Source organism: Natator depressus, chromosome 2 (assembly GCF_965152275.1).
Source record: "Natator depressus isolate rNatDep1 chromosome 2, rNatDep2.hap1, whole genome shotgun sequence".
In the NCBI taxonomy this organism is placed as follows: domain Eukaryota; kingdom Metazoa; phylum Chordata; order Testudines; family Cheloniidae; genus Natator; species Natator depressus.
The window spans coordinates 225,879,464-225,906,468 of NC_134235.1; the positions used below are offsets into that span (position 1 = coordinate 225,879,464).

Below are 27,005 nucleotides of genomic sequence, written 5' to 3' on the forward strand. Positions count from 1 at the left end.
GCAAAATAAAAGCTTCTAAAATACAAACAATTCGGTGACAAACCATTCGTTCTAAACTGTTTGAAAATTGTGGGCCACAACATTTTCACAAATAACTAGAGTTTGAACAGTCACAGCTACAGATCCACCAACCATAGTAAATAAATTCTGTGATTTTATTCACAAAAATACTTTCATGTAATTTTTTACTATATGATGAATTATAATATTGATATTCCTCGCCAACCTACTAGAATTCTTTGTGGGGGTCAACAAGCATGTGGACAAGGGGGATCCAGTGGATATAGTGTATTTAGATTTTCAGAAAGCCTTTGACAGAGTCCCTCACCAAAGGCTCTTAAGCAAAGTAAGCAGTCATGGATTAGGCTCTCTCATGGATTGAGAGAACCGGTTAAAAGATAGGAAACAAAGGGTAGGAATAAATGGTCAGTTTTCAGAATGGAGAGAGGTAAATAGTGGTGTCCCCCAGGGGTCTGTACTGGGACAACTCCTATTAAACATTTTCATAAATTATCTGGAAAAAGGGGGTAAACAGTGAGGTGGCAAAATTTGAAGATGATAGAAAACTACTCAAGATAGTTAAGTCCCAGGCAGACTGCGAAGAGCTACAGAAGGATCTCTCAAAACTGGGTGACTGGGCAACAAAATGGCAGATGAAATTCAGCATTGGTAAATGCAAAGTAATACACATTGGAAAACATAATCTCAACTGTACATATAAAATGATGGGGTCTGAATTAGCTGTTACCATTCAAGAAAGAGATCTTGGAGTCATTGTGGAGAGTTCTTTGAAAACATCCACTCAATGTGCAGCGGCAATCAAAAAAGCAAACAGAATATTGGGAATCATAAAGAAAGGAGTAGATAATAAGACAGACAATATTATATTGCCTCTATATAAATTCATGGTATGCCCACATCTTGAATACTGCATGTGTAACCCACACACCTCCTGGGTGTGGCATTCTGTCCCATCTAGTGGCACCGAGACCATTTAGAGAGAGAGATTAATGAGTTTTCTTAGCTAACAGTGAGTTGGCTTTTAGCTCATGCAATAGAGGCTCATGCACTAAGCTCCAGAGGTCCCTGGTTTATCCTGCCCACTGATGACAGGGGTCTGTCGATGTTACACATGCAGATGTGGTTGCCCCATCTCAAAAAAGATATATTGGACTTGGAAAAGGTTCAGAAAAGGGCAACAAAAATTATTAGAGGTATGGAACGGCTGCCGTATGAGGAGAGATTAATAAGACTGGGACTTTTCAGCTTGGAAAAGAGACAACTAAGGGGGGATATGATAGAGGTCTATAAAATCGTGACTGGTGTGGAGAAAGTAAATAAGGAAGTGGTATTTACTCCTTTTCATAACATAAGAACTAGGGGCCACCCAATGAAATTAATAGGCAGCAGGTTTAAAACACACAGAAGGAAGTATTTTTTCACACAATTCACAGTCAACCTGTGGAACTTCTTGCCAGAGGATGTTGTGAAGGTCAAGACAATAATAGGGTTCAAAAAAGAACTAGATAAATTCATGGAGGATAGGTCCATCGACGGCTGTTAGCCAGGATGGACAGGGATGGTGTCCCTGGCCTCTGTTTGCCAGAGCCTGGGAATGGGCAGCAGGGGATGGATCACTTGATGATTATTTGTTCTGTTCCTTCCCTCTGGGGCACCTGGCATTGGCCGCTGTCAGAAGACAGGATACTGGGCTAGATGGACCTTTGGTCTGACTCAGTATGGCCATTCTTATGTTCTATTCAAATACTAAGCATAATGAATGCTGTACATCTGCTCAGCTTGCATACTGTGATTGTACTACAGGCTTTTGAGGCTAATTTTTTATTTACATTGGCACACTTGTAATTCAGGATGTTACCGTTTCCATTTAAAGCATATTGGGTAAACCTATGGATTTCTTATCTTTGTTAGTTTTCTTATTACACTTATTACCATGGTAACAATTGGGAAAGATTGTACCTATTTGAGAGAGATCCACTATATTTAAAATTGAAGAAATATCCTTGTAACCAATAATATATTTCCAAACACAAAGAATGCACCTGAGTCAGGTATAAAGTCAAACGTACTGCTGGTGACATTTTTGATCACTAGTATTACACAAACCAGCATTAACTATTACAGTGGGTATTCTCAGAATGATAAGACAGACTGATTTGTGTGTGTGTAAGTGTAAGATAACAGCATACACTGCTTTGAAGTTTGGTCATACACAAAGTAGTTTGTGTATTAGTGCTCCATCCATTATAGATGTTTTTGTGATTTGTATGATAGTCTCTTCATCTTACTCTTTTTTCCTCTCTATCCCAGCAAAACATGTGTCAATCATTTACTGACAAAACTCAGTATAATACTGGAGTATCAAGGGACATATCTCAGGGTCTTCCCTTTGTCTTCATGCAGTAGTAATTTAGCAATCTGTGCTTTACATATATCTTACTATACATATCTCCTTTCATCTTCAGACTGATAACGGCCTTTCAAAAGCGTGGAGTGAGTCTGGGAACCCTGCTGATGAATGGAGGAAAGCAGAATTGCACTTGGGGAAGCTGAGGAATTTTCAAGTCATATTTGAAGGCATTCGTGCCAAAGACCTAGGTGGAGGAGCAGCAATAGATGATATTGAGTTCAAGAATTGCTCCATAAGTAAGTGAAAGGGACTTGTTTTCTGTGGAAATAGCTGGAATGGAAAGAGTGAGCTCATGACTGATTTTAAGCATATTATGGTTTAACTGATAAGATTTGCTGTGATGTCACTATATATAAAATCAGACATGAACAAATTATTTTTATTCTTGAAATTTTAATAGAAATTCTGTTTAAATGGGAACTTTCACACCCATGCAACATTCTCAAGCAAGTGGACAAAAAGCCAGTAAATATCTGAATTCTCTTTCCTGCTTTTTAAGCTATTTGGTTTTGAATAAAAGCCCACTGGCTCCCATGCAACCAAGGAGGAGGGCTTATGAGCCAGTTTACCTACCTGGGTGCCATTTTATGCCTGGGAGCAAAGGCTTCCCCTCTCTCCCCAGCTTGGGATCAGAGTAGCGCTGTGTCTGTGGACTTCACTGTGGGCATCGTTCTAGTAGCCTTTTGGGGTTTAGGAAGGAATTTTTCCCTCACTGCCAGATTGACCCAGGCAGGGTGGCTCCCTCTGAGCAGCGTGACATCCAGTGGGTAGGTTAGGTCATATTGTATTCCTGCTGTTGTGACTTCACAGTTGCCAATGCAGGTAACTGTTTAATATGGGGTCCAGTTGCCTGATAAACTGAAAGTGAAAGTTGTTTCCTTAAAGAAGGTGTGGAATGGGGTTACAGCTCCTAATGTCTGGTACAGTGAGAAGACCACCCCTTTTGCCCTTTCCCTCAACCCTTATATTGAGGGGAGCAGTGGGGTCCCAGCAATAGTTCTGGGAACAGGTTAAAGGCATGGAGGGGCTGAAAGCAGCCGTCCCCCAGGTTGTGCAAATAACCAAAGGAAGGTTAACCTTCACTGGACAAGTTATTGCTGGATTGTGCCCAGATGTATTACATTAATAAAGCTGTGGACTAGTTAAACCAAAGTCCAGGTGTCTTGTCAGTCTTCCTACAGTGTCCAGGACAATTTACAAATTTGAGTTCACTACAGAATTTAAGAGGGATTCAGCTAACAAAAATGACAAGGAAATTACAAAAAAAATAAATGTAAATTCATGTTATAAGTCTGGTACCAGTTTATTTTCATGTGAATATAATGTTTTAAAATAATAATGCACATTTGCTAGTGCAATTAGTAGAAGCAAAATCTATTAGTACTTACAATTACCTTGCATTATATGAAGTTAAAGGTAAACGATGTATGTATTGAGGTTATGCTGTAAAATTTGCTTCTACTAACTTTACGAGCTAATGAGCACTGCATTTTGAGAGTGTATGCAAAATATATATATGTATTAGTATTGGTATTATATACAAATAAATATTCATGGTTCTCTTTAATTCCATATATTGTAAGATATTTTGAAAATAACACTATATTTATTATTGAAAATATTCTATATAGAACTGTCTTTATTTGAAAGAAAATGTTTGCCTCAGTAGGGTGCTCATCAATGGATTTTCAATTCCAAAATATATGTAAATGTGGAGGGTTTACTTTAGGTTTAGTCTCTCTGACTTATTGTCTGAACCTGAATGTTAATATTGTTTTATAACCACCCTTGCATGAAAAGACCAGTGCAGTAAGGCAATTCAGAAGTAACTTTGGTTTATTATGATGTTATAGCGACTATTTGTTTTAAGAGCACTTCTTCAAAAATGGGCTCTCCTGAGAACGCAATTACATATGAGTCAGGATTATTTTCACATACATTACAACTTCTGCAACACCATCGTCCTGTGTAATTTGCAGAATATTAGGGTTTATGAGCATTCGTGACTCATGGGATGCTTTTCTTGTAGGTGTCTGGGCTATGCTGTTGAACTCCAAAAGGAGGCCAAGTGATTATGAGAGAGGCGCAAAGCTGTTTTATAAACAAAACTGAAACGAAAAAAGATATAGTGAGGAAAGTTAGAAGCACAAGATAATCTTCCTTTACAGAGCTATCACTTGCCTGGCAGACGTCTTTGGCAACATTATTGGGAAATTTTTACAAAATGGTGAATTACTCATTTATCTATTGTGCACAATGAGGTTTTCATTAAACTTCAGGTGTACACGTCCAATTTCTTTAACAGTCTCCTTTTCTTTTAGCTTTACAAAGACCAGGTATTTCAGGCAATGGAAGGAAAATCTCATTCCCCAGTAATTTTTTGAATTTCTCTGTATTTACTCTCTGGATAGCCCAGAGTTCTATGGGTTACAGTCTCAGATTCTACACTTTGGTCTTTGTGTTCCTCTTTTAGGGAGGAAAAATAATCCAAAACCCCAGCGGCTATGAAAGTTTTGCTATTGGTCTTCCTTCTGCTCAGTTCTGTATTGTGGTAACAGAGACAGCATACTATGAACTGGGAATTCTCGAGGGGGCCGGGGGGGGATGAAGATTTACAAGAAACTCTGGCTACAATCCTGTGACTCCTCACCTAGTTATGTGGTCCCTCCCTCTATGACCCACTCAGCTAACCCAAAATGGAGCTCTGTTTCTATTGGTTCCAATAGCGCTCTAACCCCGTCATTGGAAGTGAAAGTGTACAGAAGAGGAGATTAGACTCCTTTAGGCAGCATTAGCTACTCTGGTTTTTATGCAGATATTAGGAATGCATGAAGATTGGGAAAAGGCTGTTTAGAGCAGCTGTTCCCTGATTCCTCCCTCTACCCCAGGGCCCATTCCCTTTTTCCACATGTGGCCCTTCAGCTACAAGGAAACAACATTATCTCAGGTAGGTGGATGCATTTTCCTCTCCATGTCATTTCTCCCTTCCTACCTCCTGCCACCTGTGTTTTCACAGTATCAAAGCAGTTTTAGGCCCCAAAGCTTATGAGTGAGGTTTGCAGAATTTTCTTGGTAGATATCCTATTCTTTGGAGTTCCCTCCATGCTGAAATATGATTAAAAGCACAAATTCAGTTAATTTTAGAAAGACACATTTCTTTGCCAAATGGATTAAACCCTGGTTGCCTAGCTGACTAGTAGAGCTGCAATTACCAGGGAGGTGTCTCTGGTTGAAATCATGAATGTCTTGGCTTACCTATATTGTCATAATAATTATTATAAGCAATTGTCTGGTGCTTAAGTAATCTACAGTATTTTAGAGGAATACAGCCTTATTGTTTGTTGTAAGATGACTACTGTAGTTGCCGTATTATAAGGGCCCTGTGCCACCACAGCACAGGTGCGTAGAGAGGTGTTTGTCTTTTGTGAGGAACTCCATACTCCATGGCCGCATAACAAATATTCAATCTTATTGGTGCCTGGGTGGCAAGAATGTGCTGAATAAAGAATGGAACCCATGCCGTTTCCCACTATGGGACTTCCCTCTCCACGGGGGTTTTAGAGAAAGGCACAGGTTAATCTGCCAGGGGCTGTGTGAATTTTATGCCTTTTCAGCATACTTTTTAGGAGACAGGATATGGGACTGGTTGGCTTCCCCAGCCACACTTCCTGTTTGGTGATTATTTCTCCTTCTTAACATGTATGCATGTGCTGTACTGAATGGAGCTGCTGGGCTTGTTGCATTCACCACAAATGCAGGTTTAGTGCCTTCCTGGGGGATATTTCTATATAACTTGGCACCATTTTCCTGACTGCTCTGTGCAATTAGGGCCTGAAATAATGCTCATCAAAATCAAAGGGATTCTTTCCATTGGCTTTAATGTCCTTTGGATCAGGCCATTAATATGATTTTGTTCACTTCTATGCTACAGTTTGGGCCAAGCTTTTTAATTTTCCTAACACATCTGGAGTGCTGACATTTGTCTCAGTATGTTGTCACGAAGGAGCCTGCCCTTCCCTTACTTGTTCTTGTTTGTTATTGGCTCCTTTACCTTTGTAGAACAGGCAAATAAATTGCATTTTGCCGTATTCGCAAAAACAAGATTTCCCATCTGTTCCTAGCCTGGGGCACTCAGGACTACGGAAAGCGTGTTGTGTCTAAGTTGTTTCTGTAGCACAATGCATGTGGTTTTATTATTTGATGTGTATGACTGAGGAAGATGGTTGTTAAACCCGTGAGCACAAGTATCGTGCAAACAGGCCAGACTTTTCTGCTTGTGACACTGCTCTGGGCACCGTGAAGGCAGAGGCATCTATAGCCTAGCTAGAATTGCTAAGGTGAGAGCAGTGGTGGCCACATTTGTATTCTCCAGTAAACAATGAGACCTGCAGGGTTGCAGTGTAATATAAAAGATATTCAAGCCGCTGTAACTAACACAGAGGAATAAATCACTAAAACAGCCCACAAAAGCCTTAAATAAAATAAAGAATAATTAACTATCAAGCTGGCAGCTCCCTCCATACAGCTTGATGATGCATTCTAAGACGGAGATAATCAGAAAGCAGTGGAAATCAGTGTGTTTTAAATTGGTTAGGAAAATTTTTTGACAATGACCTATGCATCAGAAAACTCACCCAGAGAACAGGCAGTATGGGGTGGAAAGTTTTTAGCGCACCTCTGGTCATCCCAAATGCCCAGGAGAGGCTCCTTCACATGTTCTCTTCCTACAGGAGCTGCTGAGGGCTATTCCAGGTTACTTGTACCTTTCTGTTTCTAACAGGACTAATTTACCCCTGGGGGGGGGAGGGGGTCTCAGTGAAGGCTGTTGCTCTCCAGGGTATGGACACATATTAACATTGCTTTTGCAGGGAGGAAATGTTGGATAGTGGCTATAGCAGAAGTTAATAGCCAGAGCTCACAAGTTCTGTTTCCAGATCTGGAAAAGACTTACTGTGCATGTGCACCCTTTCATTTGTTTCCTGCAACAACTCTCGGCTAAAAGGTGCAATGCATATTATATGTGTCATAGTGGACTTTGCCTGGTGACGGATCAGCATTGCTTGTTCCTTGAATTCAGAGCCTTTGTGAAAGCCATAACCTAACAAAACACAAACTTTTCACTTGATTTCCTTTGTTTTTTAACTCATTAGAGTGTTGTTAACTAAAAACACTTATCTGAGCAGAGCATACAAATAGCTTTATTTCTTAAATTGCTGAGCAGCTGGAGTCCAATCCTGAAAGGACTGAGTGCACTAAACTCCCACTGACATCCATGGAAGTTGAGGGTAAACAGCACCTTGAGGGACTTGCACCCCTAATGTGTGTCAGGACTCATAGGGAACTGTGAGAAATGGTACTGGAGTCTTTTGTCAGAGTCAGAAACAAACAAGATGCAAACAGTTCTTTTTAAAGAGGAAAGGTTTGATAGGTTCCAGATTTGATCTTTTTCTAATTTGCAGATTTATGTATTATAATTCTTGCTGAAAAACCACCCAACTGTCCTAAATGATCCAGAGTGAATTTACAATGGTTGATACCTATTTTTAAAAATGTTATTTTTATTATTGTACATATATTGTTTGTTATTTGCAGACCTATAATAATGGAAAACCAGAGGTTATTGATGGTACAAAATAATGTCCATGGATTGTTTTATTTTTTCTAACTTTTGATCTCTTCGTTATGGCCATCTTGCAACTTCTAAAAATGGTTGGAAAGAAGTTGCAGTCCTGGACCACTTCCGGTCCCCCTAAAGAGCATATTGTGCATTGTTGATCTGAAATGAAAGAGACAGGCTCAGAGCTGATAGTTTGCCATCACATAATAGTGGGCTAAAATCAAGCGTGCAAAATCTCAGAAGTGCTATTGCCATAAGTCTGGATTTTGTACATAAGGTAGTGGAAGAATCGCTGCCTGTAATAATTTGTTAAAAATATCAAGTTCTACTCCAGCTGGATGCAAGAGATGAGAATATCAGCCTGAAAAAATACCTCACTAAACCAGATGATGTGACTTTGGCACTAATTGTTTATCACAAGGCATCATTAAAGAACACAGATAATAACAATAATTCTAAATTCAAATGTAATGGAAATTTCCAGATAAGTGAGAGGAATGATCCATGTTATGTGTCTGCTGAATGATTAGCTGATTCATTTGGGCTTTCATGGTCTGTTAAATGAGTCTTGTGAAAATGCAGGAAGAAGAAACGAGCTGTACAATTCCAGTGACTTTTGTGAGCTGTCTCTTTGGAACCATATTTCACAAGGTTTTTTCTTTATCTTTAAGGTGATTAGGACTGGCATTCTCAGCTCCTTCCAGTTGCTCTTGTAGAGGTGCTATAAACATATCCAATTAAAAAAAAATAAAAACAACCATGGGGACTGCGACCTATTAAAGGAAAACTAGTTTAATTTATAGTTAGAGCTGACGAGAACACTTGCCCAAAGCTCTAACCAGATTTGATCTAAAATGTACAGATGGTTTAGAAATGTTTGGTTCACTTTTTAATATTTTTTATCATTTTTGTTCCTCCTCACTTTCTCCTTATGGCATGGATGAGAGGTGAAAGTATTGAAGTAACCTCAGAAGAGCTTTGCTTTCGCCCCATCAGAAGAAGGAAGCTCGGAAAGTGTTGGGAGGAAAATCTGTTCTGGTGAGAATTCCAGCCCAGATATACAGATCCAAGAGATTGTGGCTAACCCAGTGTTTGGTTGCTTAGCCCAACTTTTGTTCTTTTTAAAATAGGCCATCACTTTACTTATGCAGGGTTAGTAAGGAATTCCCCCCCAAGTCAGATTGGCAGGGTCCCTGGGGGCTTTGCAGCTTCCTTTGCGTCATGTGGGGCAGGTCTCTTGCTAGATTCATCTGGGTATATGTCACTTAATTTCAGAGGTGAGACTAAGTGATCCAGTAGTCCATTCTGTCCTTAAACTTTATTACTTGAATTTTCAATTCTGCACCATGCAACACGTTATAGTTAGTGAAGAAGCTAGTTTGCCCTGCTCAGGAACTCAAGAAGAGATCAAGCGTTTATAACAAATATGAACAACCATTGCAGAAATTGGCCCTGAAATGGTAGTCTTCTACGGACTTCAGAGAGAAATAAAAGCTGGAGTTGGTTTAGCTTCTCCAGATATATATTAGTATTAGTATTTCATAATGCAAAGCATGTTACCTTTTTATGGCTTTTGATAGTTATTCCCTTTCTTATTTTTTTCTTCCCCCTTTGGTATTGCTTAACGTTTTATGATTCTTTGCTCTTTTTCTATCATTTCTCCTGTATTAGGCTATTCTGAAACATGAGATTCAAAGGAGTCGGATCATGACGTTAGCCCATCCAAAGCCCCACAAAGTCAGTGGAAAGATTCCCTTTGATTTCAATAGGCTTTGGATTAGGCCTTTGGAGAGAAATAACTTTATCAGCCCCTATACAGTTCTCAGGTACCACAATGATGGGTGAATTTACAAAACACTAGAAAGGAATCACTGGGAATCTTTAAATTTTCATCATTACAGGAGAAAAAAGTTAACTTTAACAAATCTAGAAACCTTTTAGTATCATTCACTTATATCATCATTCAGTGACTGATAGATATAATTTATTCTCTTTGGGTGAGATTCTCACCATGTTCCAGTGTGCCTACCTTGGGCCACTAGGTGCTTATGATCAACTGATTAGCCATCACAACCCGTAAATCTTTTTCAGAGACACTGCTTCCCAGCATAGAGTTCCCCCTATGTCCATCCTGTAAATATGGCCTACTTTCTTTGTTCCTAGATATATATATTTACATTTAGCCATAATAACACACATATTGTTTGCTTGCTCCCAGTTTATCAAGAGATCCAGATGGCACTGTCAGTGACCTGTCCCCTTCATTATTTAACACTCCCCGATTTTTTGTGTCATCTGCAAACTTTATAGTGATCATTTTTGTTTTCATCCAGGGTCACTGACAATATTAAGTAGTGTGGGGCCAAGAACCGATCTCTCCAGCGTTCCACTGGAAATGCACCTGATCAGTGATGTTTCCCCCTTTACAATTACATTTTGACACCTATCAGTTAGCCAGTTTTAATTAATTTAATGCGTGCCATATTAATCTTATTCTAGTTCTTTAATGAAAATGTTGTGAGGTACTAAGTCAAGTGCTTTACAGAAATCTAAGTACATTATGTCAACACTATTACCTTTTATCAACCAAGATTTTTAATCTCTGGGGAAAAAAGATGCCAGTTTAGATTCACTGGATCTGTTTTCCATAAACCAATCTTGATTGGCATTCATGATATTACCCTCCTTTAATTCTTCCTTAATTGGATCTTGTATCAGCTTCTCCATTATCTTGCTCACAATTGATATCAGACTGACAGGCCTGTAATTACCCAGGTCATCTTTTACTCTTTTTAAATATTGTCACAACATTAGCTTTCTTCTAATCTTCTGGAACTTCCTCAGTGTTCTAAGATTTATTGAAAATCATCATTAATGACCTAGTAAGCTCCTTGGCCAGTTCTTTTAAAACTTTTGGAAACAAGTTTTCTGGACCTGCTGATTTAAAAATGTCTAACAGTAGTAGCTGCTGTTTGACATCCTGCTGAAATACTCATGAACTGGAGTGTTATATGCTATGACTACATCATCATTTTCTCCCAAATAAAAAACAGAAATATTGTTCTCCAGGACCATGCTATTATGTAGTCCTTGCAGGCAGCTGCTGCAGAATTCCCCATGAGGGTAGATGAGGAAGGAGGAGGGTTTGTTCCTAGGCAGGAGAAATTACTGCTGATCAAACCTACAGTGATTCCCAGATGGATTTTCAATGGGAAATATACCTATATCTGATGGAAGCAAGCTGCACAGATTTACGTCTCAACTTCCCCTTCTGGCTCCACGTTCCCTCCCCCAAAGCCATGGGTCTGTATAGAGGGTTCATTGGGTTTTGGGGACCAGGAAAGAAAATGCAAGACAGCTGCTGTTCTTTCCCTTGCTGTGTATGTTCACCATTTATTACTTGCCCAACCAAGACTGGAGCTTGGTGCTGTACAGATACATAGTACCAGGCAGCCCAAGTCCCAAAGAGCTTAGCTTACAACCTAAATCGACCTCACAGTCAGAGGATAGGAAAAAATAAATGTTTATCCCCATTTTACTGATAGGAAGCTGCTGCATAGAAATTAAGTAATTTGACTAAATCATATAGCATCTGTGAGCAAGCTGGGACTTGTACTCTGTCCAGGACCTTAATCGCAAGACCATCTCTCATTTCTCCTTGCCACAATTAATTATCTTCCATGCCATGCAGTGAAAGGTAGTATGTAATCCAATGTTCCCTGCTTACATATTTGGGGTTATATCTGATAGATCTTCCCAAAGTAATATTTCACTGTCATGTCAGGGAGTCTTAATTGTGTGGCAAACATACACTTGGATATAAAGGATTTTTTGCTTCAAACTTCCTATGGCATTTTTTATAAACCTGATTATCCTTTACTCAGAACAAGCCAAATTCTTTACCTTTCGCTAGCTCACAGTTCCATTGTAATGTTATAGTAATTTCAAAAAATTGGTTGAAAATTACACTGTTAACAACATGCAAGTTAAACTGTAATGCCTTAAAAAGAATAAATTAACATATAGGAAAATGCCTATTAAATTAATGTAAACACGTTAGTTTGAAGCATCTATCATGTTGCAGAACTTAGTATATACAATTCACAGAGCCTCTTGGAGTCTAGTTGAGTCTTCCACTATTTTTAAATATTAGGTAAGTTAACTCTTTGAGAGCTCTTTGTTGGGTCCCCTTTGTTGGGTCATACAGTTTTCTTCTCTAGCCATTTGGAAACCACAGACATTCTCCTAAGCCTCCATTTGAATGCCATTCTGTGAAATGCCATCATTCTTGCTCTAAGGGTTATATCATGATAGAATGTAACTGTGAGATTGGCACGTGCTGATCTTTTGAAACATGTTGCTGTTCCATGGGTCAATGGCTCCCGATATCTTTCTCTTTGAATATATAAGTGCAGCCCAGCACGTGAAAACGAGATCCTTAACAAACTCTTGCTTTGTATGTAGGAATTTGCTGAGGTTTATTGGTTTGGAATGATTTCTGTGTGTGGAGATGGGGGCGGTGTTTAGATTGCCATGGGCTTTATTTAGGAGTTAGATTCTTTAAAAAAATTCACATGTATTAAAGGATATTGTTAATCTTGAATGAGACTATAAGGTAACAAAGTACCTTTCCACTTGGTTAAATGTCAAAGCACAGCCAAGGAATGTGATGAAACACAAAAGCCATTTATTTGCACACATCCCCCCACAGTATGGAGAAATGCAACAAGACAAGAAATTGTGGAGAAAAACTCTTATTTTACATGAAATACATCATTTTACCTTTCAACCACATGATAATCAAGTACTTCATCAGGAGGAGTTAGATTGGTTCATAAAGCAGTTCCACAGAAAGATTTAAATGCCACTCTTGTACACTGTAGTGTTATAATTCAATGGGTTAAATCATGGTAGAATGCCAGAGTCTGACAACCCAGTTTTTCAATTGCAGACAGGTAGGAATTGGCAGGATAATATTTTGAAAAGCCTCACGTTTTCTATGTTGATAGCAGCTTCTAACATGTTCTTATGTTAAATTGCATCCAGGCCTCGGAAATGAGATTGACATATATTAGTTTTCAGAAATGTTCTGGGATTAAGTATTTCTATTTTTTGAAAAATATTTAAAACAATGGTAACATGATACTTGAAAGGGTGCTGTTCTTGTGAATTTCCTCAGTCACTGTAGTTTCTGTAGTTACTTTTTATGATAAAAAACCATCATCATGTTTCTTGTTTTAGTATAATTTCTGTCAATACAGTGGCTATGGTCAATCAGGGCCAGTATTGATGTAGGCAGCAGAAAGCTGAGCTCCCCCTCCCCCCCCACACCCACCCACCCTGCATTTAGAGTTGAATTTTGATAGACTATGAAGTCTGGGGGAGGGTATTTTGTTTTTAGATATTTGTACCAATTCTGGCATGTTGATTCCCAAAAAGATTTTGCCTTGGCCTTTGCCAGAGTCTTTGGCACAATCTATATACTGCTTGTAAATGTATACTGCAGGTCATATGCAGCTACCCAGAAAAATGGTGTTCATGTGAGTTCTTACTCCAGGAGACTCCAAGCCACAATGTTTTGAATCTAGATCCAAACTTTCCAATAGTTATGTCTATTCAGATGTGCAGTTTGGGAAGGACCCATCTACAGTTCATCCAATCTTACTTTTGCAACATAATAGTTCACAGCTTACTGCCTGAGATGTTTTTAATTTTTAAATTAGTTAAGAAGTATATTGCAGTGTTGTTGTAGCCATGTTGGTTCCAGGATATTAGAGAGACAAGATGGGTGAGGTAATATCTTTTACTGGACCAACTTCTGTTAGTGAAAGAGACAAGATTTTGACCTTATACAGAGCTATTACCTTAACTACCTTGTCTTTTTAAGAAGTATATAGTATTTTGAAAACCGGGGTTCTATTTCTGGTTTTACCACTAAGTCACTTAAGTCCCTGAGTGCCCTTAGGTAAATCACTTAAACTTTCTGTGCTTCGGTTTCCAAATCTGTACAACATGTTTAATTTATGATTATTATTTGTTTATTTAATTGTATTATCTTTCATTACAAGGTTTGAGGCCTTTAGACAGGGCCGGCTTTAGGCACCAGCAAAACAAACAGGTGCTTGAGGCAACACATTTCTAGGGGCAGCATTCCGGCGCCTGCCATGCCACCCCTAGAAATGTGCCACCGCCTCCCCAGCTCGCCTCTGCCTCCTCCCCTGAGCACGCCGCCACTCACTTCTCCCCACTCCCTCCTAGGCTTGCTGCCCGCCAAACAGCTGTTGGCATGGCAAGCCTGGGAGGGAGGAGAAGCTGACCAGCGGTGCAGCGGGGGAGGCGGTAGAGCGGAGGTGAGCTGGGGCGGGGAGCAGTTCCTCTACCCCCCCCTCCCCCATTACTTCCTGCACTCACTCCCCCACCCTCGCTCATCTCCACTCCGCCTGCTCCCCTGAACGTGCTGCCTCTCCCTCGCCTGAGAGGGAGGCGGGAGAAGCGGAGCGGCGGCGGGTTCAGGGGAGCAGGCGGAGCGGAGGTGAGCTAGGGCGGGGGGGTTACGGGGGGGGCAGGAAGCAATGGGGGGGAATGCGGTACATCCGGGGGAGCAGGCGGGGAAGGGGTTGGGAAGGGGCGGGGCGGAGGGGGCATGAAAAAAAAGCGGGGCCAGCCAAAATTTCTTTTGCTTGGGGCGGCAAAAATCCTAGAGCTGGCCCTGCCTTTAGATCTAAGGCCCAGTACTATTCATAGCTTTTTATCGCATATGAAGACTTGCCTCAGTCAGTGCTACATTTAACTAAGCCAGTCATTGAACTCCCCTTGAAGGATTTCAGTTACATCTCATGTATCTTTTGAATGTTTCCTTGTGTGTATGCTCTGTGGGACTAGGATTTAGTTTTGCTTTCTCATTTTGGCATCAATGAGAGCTTGTGGGTCTGCCTCTGAATATCAGGTTTTAGGCAGGCGTCTGAAGTTGTGCAATCCAAGTTTTGAGAGCCATACAGAATCAACGAAATCTCTTAAAAATGTTGGCCTTATTCCTTTACACACTTAAAGTTGCTCTGCCCAGAGCTGTAGCTGATGATGAGTCCCACTTCAGTCATGTTTGAAGGAGCCATAGAACAAATTACAAAGAATACAGTCAAAGCACATTCTCCTATGTGTATCACTGAACAGCTTGAGGCACTGGGAGAAAAAAATAATCTCAGACTCATAGAAGTGCATTTTAAATATTGTGCTTTGGGTTATCAGCACAGCTCCTATTAATGCTAATTGGAGTTATGTAGCCAGTTCACTGAGCCACTTGATGAACATTTAGATCAGTATTTTAAGCTTGACAGATCTCAAAGGACTGAATCCAAGAGTTAGCTGGCCTTGGCTCATTCCTTGGGTATATTGCCCCCAATTTATTCATTCATTCCCATTCACACTCTTCCACTATTTTACCAAGATTCAAGAGCGATTGAAAAGTTGTTCTGGTAAAATGAATCTTCATTTTAAATAGTTTAGGCTGAATCCCTATGCAGCCTGCATGTTGACTGCAATAGGTTTCTCTACCACACACTGAAAAATCTCACACAATTAGATGACCTGAAACACTTCAGAAAACTATGCACTGTATGAAAGTAGCATAGTGATAATTTCAGGCAATTTGACACGATCTTATTTCTAAATTATGTCATATATTGAGATTAGGTTTACTCCTTTGCCCTGCCCCCTTTATACCTATTTGTAGCAAATTGAATTGTATGCACAGATATCACACCACAAATAAATTAGGAATTGAGTTGTGCTGATGTGGAAATGAATTCCTATTCACCAAAACATTCCATCCTCACAGCTTTGACTATCACCAATATAGCAGTCTAGGCAGGCACAAGACATCATTAAAAGAGAGTGGGATTGAATAACATCTGTTGGATGCAGTAAATCACTAAAGTGATAGTGTATAATGGGTAAACAAATCAAAAAGGTCATACTTTGATTTAATTAAAGTATTGATTTAAATGTCCTGTTGGTTTCAGTTGGAGAGAGTCCTAGGGAATGCCCAGCACTCACTGATTTTATGTGTTGGAACAAGAACTGCATTGAGTCTCACCTTGTTTGCGACTACAAACCAGACTGCAAGGACCAATCAGATGAAGCTGATTGCAGTAAGTACAACTTTCTATATTAATATTAAAATTTTAACCCTAAATACTGTAACCAGTTTAGATGGATTTGTACAGCTGCTTAGGAGAAGGTAATATAAGCATGCTGTTCCCTCTCTTGTTCCCCCATCACACAAAGTTTTACACTTTCAGATCCTCAAAGACATTTACTGAGCAAAAATATTTAAATGTGACTGAGTCACAAATGTGCAACATACTCAAAACAAAGAGCAAATAGAAGACCAACTTCATTTTTTTTAAAGGAAGATAATCCAAGGATTACTATACACATTATCTATAGGAAGAAACTTGAAAGGATTTTGAGCTGTCAACATTTAAGGGAAAAGCCTAATAAGGAAATTGGTAAAAATATAGAAGCATTTAGAGTAAGGTTCTGCTCCAAACACTGACCATGTAAAAATTATCCTTCAGATCAGCTCCCTGTATGTGCTCATTTTCGTGACACAAGTACATTTTTATAGCTTTTTACTACTCCAAAACTAACAAAAGACCAGAATGAGTGGGTTGGATTACTTTCCTCCTTCTGCATCATCAGTAGAACTCTTTGATAAATTCCAATCTGTTTACACCTGCGCAACCTCAGTGACAACTGAAGATTGCAACTTAATTTGGCCTGCAGAACTTTATTATTGATGATGATGTGTGAGAAGGAAAGAACCCAGTTTGACTTGTAGAGCATACATTAATAGGGCTTGCAGTTAAACTACCTTTAAACACTTAAACTGATCATATTTGATGTTAAGATGCAGCACACATGGAGCCCTTGCCTCTGTCCCCACCCTGCCTCCAATGCCATTTTTGCAGAGTCACTTTTGAGACGAGAACTACATTTTAAGAGCAAGAGGACAGAACAGTTTATTAAGGCATTTACTTAATCCTGGCAATCAATCCGTGTTTCTTAATCTTGAATCTATAGGGCCAAATTTCTGCTATGGTGCACATGTGAAACTATTACTGAAATCACTCTTGATATGTAGGGGAGAGAAAATGCATCTTAAACAACAAAAATAGTTTTTTTTCCCTCTCATATATGGTGAAAGGTCACATTAGACAAGGCTCCAAAAGAATAGAGTGGCATAATCTTAAATCCTATATTTAGGGATTGCAGAGGCCATATAAAGTGTTCACTGAGAATCTGTATTGTGACCAAATGTGCAAATAATGTCACTCTGGGAAGTATATTAGGAAGAAGAGGAAGGAAAAGGCATATTATCATTAAAATATTATATGATACCGGAACTCTTCTCCCTCTCTCCCTATTTGTTTTAAAGTAAATAATGTATATATCTAAAGTGTAGATCCTAAAGCAGTGTCTTTATGCAGTCTTTTGGCCAGATTCACAACTGGAATAAATCTAAGCTGAACTGAACCTTTAAAAGGATAACCAGTTCAAGTAGATAAATGGATTTTTAAAGGATTGATCATATTTTGTAGCATTACATTAATATTTCTTCAGTAGTCAGGCAGTGTGACTGCAACAAAATACTTCGTAAACTATCCACGATTATATTTTACAGGGCCCCAATAGAAAAACATCACACTGAAACTGTGTCTAATGCAAACTGCTTTTTAATGACACTCAGAAAACTAATGAAGATCTTGATTTATTCTGTAAATGATGTTATTGCATACAGTAGTTGCCACTGCTTTCTGTAAGTGTTCTCTAGAGATAGCTTGTGAGACCTTCAGCTTTCTTTTCTTAGTCAGGCAATGAATGGGAGCATTTAATGCCATAAATCAATCCAAGTCACAAACCAAAGGTTTGTTATGATGTATAAAAGCTATTCTTGGGAAAATATTAACTTCAATGCACCTTAAATGTATAAGGCAAAACTGGCCTTTGCTTCACAGATTTACCACGGATGGAGAGAGCATGGGGAACTTCTTTCTCCCCTCTGTCCGGCAACAGTCCATATTGCAATGTAGCACATAGAGTGCTAAAGTAAGTGCTAGGTTGCCCTGTCCAGCATACCTGTGGTGTTTAAATGTTGCTTGTAATTATTAGGATTGGGAGCTGTTGGGAGTCTGAAAGGACAGGAAACAGGAAGGAGTGGGGAGGATTTGAAGAGGCTGAGGGAGAGCTACTCAGGGTGCAGCAGCAACTTGGAAAAGAGGTTTCCACTTTAAAAAATAAAGTCCTGTTGAAGTTTGTTAGTACCTTGCCTGGCTACTACAATACCACAGTACCAAGGTCTGGGGGTGTTTGGATTTGAGACAGGGGTAGAGGTGATCCCTGGGTGTGTCTGCTGTGGTGTAGAATAAGCACTAGACGGGGGCATAAACTACTCTTTTATAATGAAGAGCAAAATGTACTTCAGCGTGCTTTCATCCTTCAGCCACCTTGAGCTCTTCCTGCACAGGGTTGCTGTTGATCATTCCACACCCCCAGCATAATGCAGCTCCAAATAGCAAAGGTCAGATTTTCTCACACAACGCTAGGGGAAAGCCTCTGCCCCTTCAGCCTGGATGCAGGGACCTTCCACAACCCTCCCCTGGTGAGGAGAAGCAGCAGGAGTTGTTAAAGACAGGGGGCAGAATGACTGTGAGAGAAACGCCTGCTGCTCCATCCTGCCCCACCCTCACATCACCTTTGGATATTTGAAACTTTTGTCTGCGATTTTTCTTTTTTCTCTCAGCTCCAGGTTGGAATTGATCCCCCACTTTGTTACACCAGTTTTACACCAGTGTAACTATTGAAGTCAAGGATCTAGTTTTGCTGTTGTGTAAATCTGGAGTAATTCCACTGAAACATTTCTCTAGATTTACAACGGCGTTTGGCCCAGCAGAGATCATATCCACATACAATTGGTGTAATGGAGTATTGTGTTGCATCCTATTTTAAAAAAAATAAAATTGCAGCAGTTGTTTTTTATATGCTTCATTCCTTCCAGTCAGGCATTCTTGCACAATTTTCATTTTCTTTCAAAGCCCATTGGAAGTACGGATGTGAAAATCACACATGAAAGCCATTTCAGTTTTCATGAACTGTAGTCAATTATACACCCAGATCTGATTAATAGCAGGCCTCAACATTGGCGAACCATCTCGTGCAGTGCTTGAATTATTGAAATAAAAGCAATTTTGCAGACAAATGGACCAGTCCTTTTCTCATAACTCCTAAACAGTCTCTGTTTACGTCAAAAAAAAGAAATACCCAGCAGGTGCAGACATGCAGGTGACTTCATCAGCCCTGCAAATGCTGTTCATAAATATTTATTATTAAATGCTTTCTGAAGCACTGGTAAGATATTAGAGCTGAATTCCTGCTGTCAGGCAATGCATTATAAATAGCATTATAAAATCAAAATTCATTTGGTTTTTGATCTGTTTAGAACTCTACAAGACACATGTACTTGCTTTTGAGATTGCGCAGCCAAATTCTTTTGCAGTGCCTGCTTGTCTATTTCACTTATTAAAGCTCAGCTTTCCTTTGTAGTGCAGCACAGCATACAATATGGACCAGTGTGGAATGTTCCATGTGTTTGTGTTCCTATTTTTCTTTAATGGTTTTCCTAAGGCACCAGTTGTAGGATCTTCCTCTTAGAGTTCACATGCTATACGTGTAATTTTAGCGCCCTCGTGGCCAAGATGGAGTCTGCTCTGCAGGCAGCTCTGGCCAAGAGACTGTGCGCCCAGGAAGGCAGCAGGGAAAGTTCCTTCCACCCCAGGGGCACCTGTTCCAAACCCCCCAGAGTGAACACACCCTCACTGGAAAAGTACAATGAATATAGGAAAGGGAAATGTTTATTTACAGAGGGGTGAGTGGAGAAAAACAATAGGGGGAAATATAGGGGCGCAGTAAAACAGGGTTGCATTATACTCAAGGCCCCACAGGCCCAGTGGTACCACAGTCTGAAAGGGCAGACACCCAGCAATGTGTCTGCACACATTGTTCAGGAGTCCTGGGCAATGTTCCAGTCCAGCAGTGAATCTCGGGTACTCCTGGTCATCGTCAGTGAACTTCCTCCAACAAACCCTCTGGTGGCCTTTTCTGCCGCTCTCTGCAAAGCCACACAGAGCGACAACCTCCCTGCTTAACTAGCTAACAGCCTTTCTCCTTATTCCCAATGCAAAGTCACAAGCCCCAGTACTCAGCCCCATGCAGCTCTGGGCAGCAGTGATACTGGGTCCAGCTCCAATTTGTCCTTCTTGGGCAATTTCTTCCTGGCATAGTGCTCCTCCTGGCTCCTGTCCTGGGGTGTGCCCGATTAGCTGCTCTGTCCCTCTCAGGCTTCAGGCAGATTTTTGGCTGCTTCACTCTTTGAGGGCCTTCTTGCTGCAGCCCTTATCATAGAATCATAGAATATCAGAGTTGGAAGGGACCTCTGGAGGTCATCTAGTCCAACCCCCTGCCCAGAGCAGGACCAATCCCAGCTAAATCATCCCAGCCAGGGCTTTGTCAAGCCTGACCTTAAAAACTTCTAAGGAAGGGGATTCCACCACCTCGTTAGGTAACGCATTCCAGTGTTTCACCACCCTCCTAGTGAAAAAGTTTTTCCTAATATCCAACCTAAATCTCCACCACTGCAACTTGAGACCATTACTCCTTGTCCTGTCATCTGCTATTACTGAGAATAGTCTAGATCCATCCTCTTTGGATCCACCTTTCAGGTAGTTAAAAGCAGCTATCAAATCCCCCCTCATTCTTCTCTTCCGTAGACTAAACAATCCCAGTTCCCTCAGCCTCTCCTCATAAGTCATGTGCTCCAGACCCCTAATCATTTTTGTTGCCCTTTGCTGGACTCTCTCCAATTTCTCCACATCCTTTTTGTAGTGTGGGGCCCAAAACTGGACACAGTACTCCAGATGAGGCCTCACCAATGTCGAATAGAGGGGAACGATCACGTCCCTCGATCTGCTGGCAATGCCCCTACTTATACACCCCAAAATGCCATTGGCCTTCTTGGCAACAAGGGCACACTGTTGACTCATATCCCGCTTCTCGTCCACTGTCACCCTTAGGTCCTTCTCTGCAGAACTGCTGCCTAGCCATTCGGTCCCTAGTCTGTAGCGGTGCATTGGATTCTTCCGTCCTAAGTGCAGGACTCTGCACTTGTCCTTGTGGAACCTCATCAGATTTCTTTTGGCCCAATCCTCCAATTTGTCTAGGTCCCTCTGCATCCTATCCCTGCCCTCCAGCGTATCTACCACTCCTCCCAGTTTAGTGTCATCCGCAAACTTGCTGAGGGTGCAATCCACACCATCCTCCAGATCATTAATGAAGATATTGAACAAAACCGGCCCCAGGACCGACCCTTGGGGCACTCCGCTAGATATCGGCTGCCAACTAGACATGGAGCCATTGATCACTACCCGTTGAGCCCGACAATCTAGCCAACTTTCTACCCACCTTGTAGTGCATCCATCCAGCTCATACTTCTTTAACTTGCTGGCAAGAATACTGTGGGAGACCGTGTCAAAAGCTTTGCTAAAGTCGAGGAATAACATGTCCACTGCTTTCCCTTCATCCACAGAACCAGTTATCTCATCATAGAAGGCAATTAGATTAGTCAGGCATGACTTTCCCTTGGTGAATGAATGCTGACTGTTCCTGATCACTTTCCTCTCATCTAAGTGCTTCAGAATTGATTCCTTGAGGACATGCTCCATGATTTTTCCAGGGACTGAGGTGAGGCTGACTGGCCTGTACTTCCCAGGATCCTCCTTCTTCCCTTTTTTTAAAGATGGGCACTACATTAGCCTTTTTCCAGTCTTCCGGGACTTCCCCCTCATCGCCATGAGTTTCCCTTCTGTCTGGAGCTCCAGAAGCACACACCCTGTTGCTCTCTCTAAACCCTAAGGGGGTTACATATGTTATTCATAGCTCAAAATCATCTTTATTTAAGGTATTTATACTAGACCAGATTTTTACAAGAAAATCCTAGAAAACAGTATTGGTTACAGTTTATAGTTTTGCATATCTGCATCATAATAAAGAGAATTGCTTTAATTTCTCATTTGAAAAGATACTTCTATAATGGCAGCAAGCCTATTTTTGCAAACAAAATATTTTGGGGGCATCCTATTAAATAATTGAACATTAAACATGTCAGAAATGGTCCCATCTGCTTAGATTGTTTTCTTCTTCTCAAGGAGCTAAGATGTGCAGTTTGTAATTGGAGAACAGATTAATTTACAGTCCAAGAGTGTAAAAGAGGATCTGTAGTTTTTGTAGCATGTGGATGCTTGTCTACACTGCACTTCAGTCTGGGCTATGGGGATGTGAATTTCAGTACACACAAAGCTGAAAGGAGGGTTGGCCTGGTGGTTAAGGCCCATGACTGGGTTATGGGAGGTTTGAATTTGAGTCCTAACTCTGCCCTAAAATTCTCTGTGTGACTTTAGGAAAATCATTTAATTTTGCCTGCATCAATGCAGGTTAATGTCTCATTGGAGAAGAAATCTGTGATGCTGCGTGAGGGCATTTGCTTGGTGTAACTTCTTCGTTTGCAGACTGTACACAAATACTGCTTCCTGAAGTGATCATGAACTGCATACAGGCAATTCTTGTCAGCGAATGTATCACCGCCTCCTCTCCAAGAGGAGCTGACTTAGGCTATGTCCACACTAGGAGCACTTTACCGGTATAGGAATTCTGCTATACTGCACTGGCAAAGGTGCTCCTAGTGCAGATGCAGCTATACTGGCAAAGCTGCAGTTTGCACCAGTATATTAAAAACATACTCCTTCCTCCTTCTCTGCCCACAAGCAAAACAAGCTGTACTGGCAGAAGCTCAGCTTTGCAGGTATAACTAGGGGCTTCTGTTGGCATAGTTATGTTGGTCAGGGATAATATTTCTTCACTCTCCTGAGCAATATAGCTATGCTGGCAGAAGTCTGTAGTATAGATCTAGCCTTTAGTCCTTGTCCCTCTCCTGGAATGTCACAATTTAAACACACTGTTTCTTGGTCCTCCCTAACCCCCTGGGCTTTTCCCCTGGGAATCCCCTGAGTCTAAAGCTGCTCACCTGGGACCATTTGGCCTTGAAAGGTGAGCCTAGTCTCTAAACTTCCTGTTGTGTAGATGCTTTGAAATCCAAAGGAACTCCAGAAAAGGTTTGCCTGCCCAAACCAAGGATGGTTTATCCCTTAATGACTGTCCAGGTGCACTAAGAGTTTAATCCTGAGTTTTTATACCTCAGTGACTCATAACATTAATGATATTAGCACCTATGGCCGTGACAATATTATCTTCTGTTCTTGCTTTTTGCACCTTAGTGATCATTATGAAATTAGCTGACTTGTAGTGTTGAAAATAGTATCCCATTGGGAAAAAAAGTAAGAGGGCAAATGCTGAAATAGTGAGCAGATATGCGTCTCCTTCATCAATCAATTGATCAGTTTTTCCCAATGTAATGTACTCCAAGATTGATCTGTGCACTCATACATTCTTCCTGTCCAACCAGAGGCAAAACTACCAGATACCCTCTCTGATTAGGGGATGTATTGTGCTTCTGGTGAATTATCAAAAGGGATACAGTACTGCCCTCTACACATTTTTATCCTGAACATTAATGTATCTTAGAGTCATATGAATCATCTCCGCAGATCTGAAAAGAAGAATTTCTTGAGAACATCTTGTTGTTTTATCTCTTACTGTAAAGCATCTTGAGACATTGTGTTGAAACATACCACATAAAAATAAATTTAATTTAATTCTCAATACCTAGAGCTGGCTGATTTAAAGGAACACTGTCAAAGCAGGGAATAGTAGTTCAATATGAGACTACTTCCATCTTGGTTCCAAGAGCATGTATCTGCTATATTAGTAGGAGAAGTGAGTGGATGCAATTTCTGAGGAAATGCCTCTTTGTTTAAAAAAAATCATAAATGATCATTATTGGTATTTTGGTAGCATCCTGATGCACCAGCCAGTGAGCTCCACAGTGCTAAGTGCTGTACAAACACATACTAAGAGACAGTCCCTGCCACAGAGTACTCACACTTTAATAGACAAGAAGAACCAAAAGTGGGAGAAAGGGAGTAATATTATCCCCATTTTACTGATAGGGAATGGAACTCAGTGCGTTAAGGGCCTGCTGCAAAGCCCACTAAAATCAATGGAAAGATTCCTATTGATTTCAATAGAATTTGGAGCTGGCCCTGAGTCACTTGCCATAGGTGACACAGGAAGTCTGTGGCAGAGTTGGGCATTAAACACAGATCTCCTAAGTCCAAATCCAGTATGTTAACCACCATATCTTCTTTCACTTATAAAACTATGCTCATAGGCCACCATGCCAATATATACGCAATATCAAACAACTCCCATACTCAGTCATGTCTCCCTAATGTCCTCACCATTGGCCATAGCCATACACCAATGACATTAAACATATCCAAAGGGTGGAGGGCATACAGAGCCAATATTATATCTCTCTAATAAAGAGACCACTTTGTCTCTTGAGCCTGCATTATATCAAGATATACCATATATGTATACCACAATGTGGAAACATACAGTAAGTAACATTCTCAGCTTAACATATTTAAATTTGGCATTCATTGAACAGAATCCTTGCTATTACTATGTGCGGTATGCTTATCATCATATTTTAAATATACCAACTGATATACTATATATTGATATCATGAGAGTGAATTTACTTTTTATTGCCTTTTCAGGCCAATATACCAGTATCCCTGGAAGCTGTAACTTTGAAACAGGAGATCAAGATTGGACTATTGCATGTGGATTAACACGAGATTCTGTCAGTGATTTTGATTGGAGTATTGGCAACAGGGCTGTCACAGGGCAAAGTGGTCCTGATGATGACCACACACCAGGTAATATTAAGTTTCTCACATCAGTTTGGGGAAAGGGATGGAAAATTCTCACTCTTAGCTCTGAAAATCATTAAGTCATCTGCTGAGGAAACAAAGTATTCTGCAGAATTAGTCCCACAATAGGCAGGAGGCCTGCTTAGTCGACCTGTGATCAATTCAGTGTATTGTGCCAGAAGGTAGTGGTGGTGAGCAAATTCCACAGTTTTGTGGCGCTAATTGGAAAATGCCCATAAAAATGTTCCATTCTTTTGGATGATAAGGTACAATAGGGGATAGACATCATAAATGGCAGTGCTAAAGTAGGCCAGATGAGTGTATTGAATCTTGTCATGTATACAGTCATAGTAACCACCAGTGTTATCTGAATGCAATTAAAAATAAACAGCCTAACAGAGAGGCCTGTTATCAGCCGTTTTAATCATTGGTTGGGTCAGCATCAGTGTAATTTTATAGATTGCTCTTTTCAAAGTGGCCTTGATTATATCATTCTTGATACTCTATTGTGGTTTGATGCATTTGTTTAGTCATCTCTAGACAATGAGCTGCTAAATCAAATCTAAGGATACTTATTAATCATGACCCCTGGAGAGAAACAAACTTTTTATAAGCAGGCACAGTGGATTAAATAAACCTACTGTCCATTTGCAAGCATCTGGCAAAACCCTTATTAATTAAAGAGGTATTTGTAAACCTACTCATTTAGACCTACAAAGATGAAAAATTAAATACAAAAAAGAGAATACAGTCAGTGACATAATGTTTCCTTTTCTGTTGGATTTTTCCATAGGAGATGCCTTATACATTTCTGACTGAGTGTCGTCATTTTGTTGTAATTCTGCTGCACTTTACATAATGACCCAGGTTCTGCTTTCAGTTACACTGGTGTGAATTCAAAGTAACGCCACTGAGCTCAATGGCTTTTTTTGTATATCCTGTGTAATGAAGCTGTAAACACATTTCTAGAGATATTGATCTTCCACAGCATCTAATTCAGATGGTCACAAACAAAAACAAATCTGAAATTTGGCTTTCGAAACTCAGAATGGATTGTTTTTTAAATAGCAAACCCATTTCATAAATGAACAAATGTGCAGGCAGGTGGTGAGCTGAGACTTCTGCTTATTGTACTTGCTTACTTTACTGTTATCTTCTCCTTTCCTTTTCCCTGTTTCTGCCTCATCCACCCATTGTATTTTGTCATAATCTAGGATGAGCTCTTTGTGATCCTTTTACTATGCATCTGTACTGAACCATGCATGATAGGGTCCTGACCCTGGACTGATGGCCCTAAGTGCTCCTGCAGTGCAAATAATAAAGAGTAAGAAATTACTGCAACAACAGAATCTGACTTCAGGGGCCAAATTCTCTGCTGGTGTAAATGCATGCAATTCCAATGACATCAACCATAGCGCTCTGCTGCAGGTCATCATTTTCAATGTCTGTCCTGGGTTGAAGCTTAGCATAACACTCATGGGTTCCAGATAAAGATTCAGGTCCTTAAAGGATGATTGAGGAGCAAAGGGGGAAAAAGGAGCAATCGTTGAGGGCCACAATAAAAAATCTCAGTGGAAATTATTCCCCCCATGTTGTGGCTGGTCAAGAGCTAATGACACATACATTTTGTATTAGCATGTCCCAACTCCCAAATCCCAGCTTCTGATAGCAAAGTAACCCTTGATACTACTCACAGAACAAAGTATACTAACATGGAATACAATGACCTGGTATGATGAAGACAACAGTCTGTCATGCTAAGATTTAAGGAGAAAACAAATAATGCAGACCAAGTATTAGTAGGTGATGAAAATATTGTAATATCCATTGTCTTCATCATGTACCTGTGACCAACATGTCTGCCAGCTCTCATCTCCTCCTTGGTCTTTCAGATTCTCCTCTTAGGGCTGCCTGCTACAGCCGGTTGGCAACACAACATGACTGGTAGTTGGTGTGCCTTGACCAAGACTGAGAGGGGAGTGCAGGTTCCAGAAATTCTTTACCCTCCAGC

General features: G+C 40.4%; 1 protein-coding gene across 1 annotated transcript in view; it reads left to right on the plus strand.

The window, feature by feature from the left end:
• Positions 1 to 27,005, plus strand: part of MALRD1 (MAM and LDL receptor class A domain containing 1) — a 450,886-nt gene that overhangs the window by 315,652 nt on the left and 108,229 nt on the right. The window contains 3 exon segments of the mRNA XM_074946044.1: positions 2,487 to 2,667; positions 16,067 to 16,195; positions 24,839 to 25,000. Of these exon segments, the coding sequence (XP_074802145.1) occupies positions 2,487 to 2,667; positions 16,067 to 16,195; positions 24,839 to 25,000 (472 nt within the window).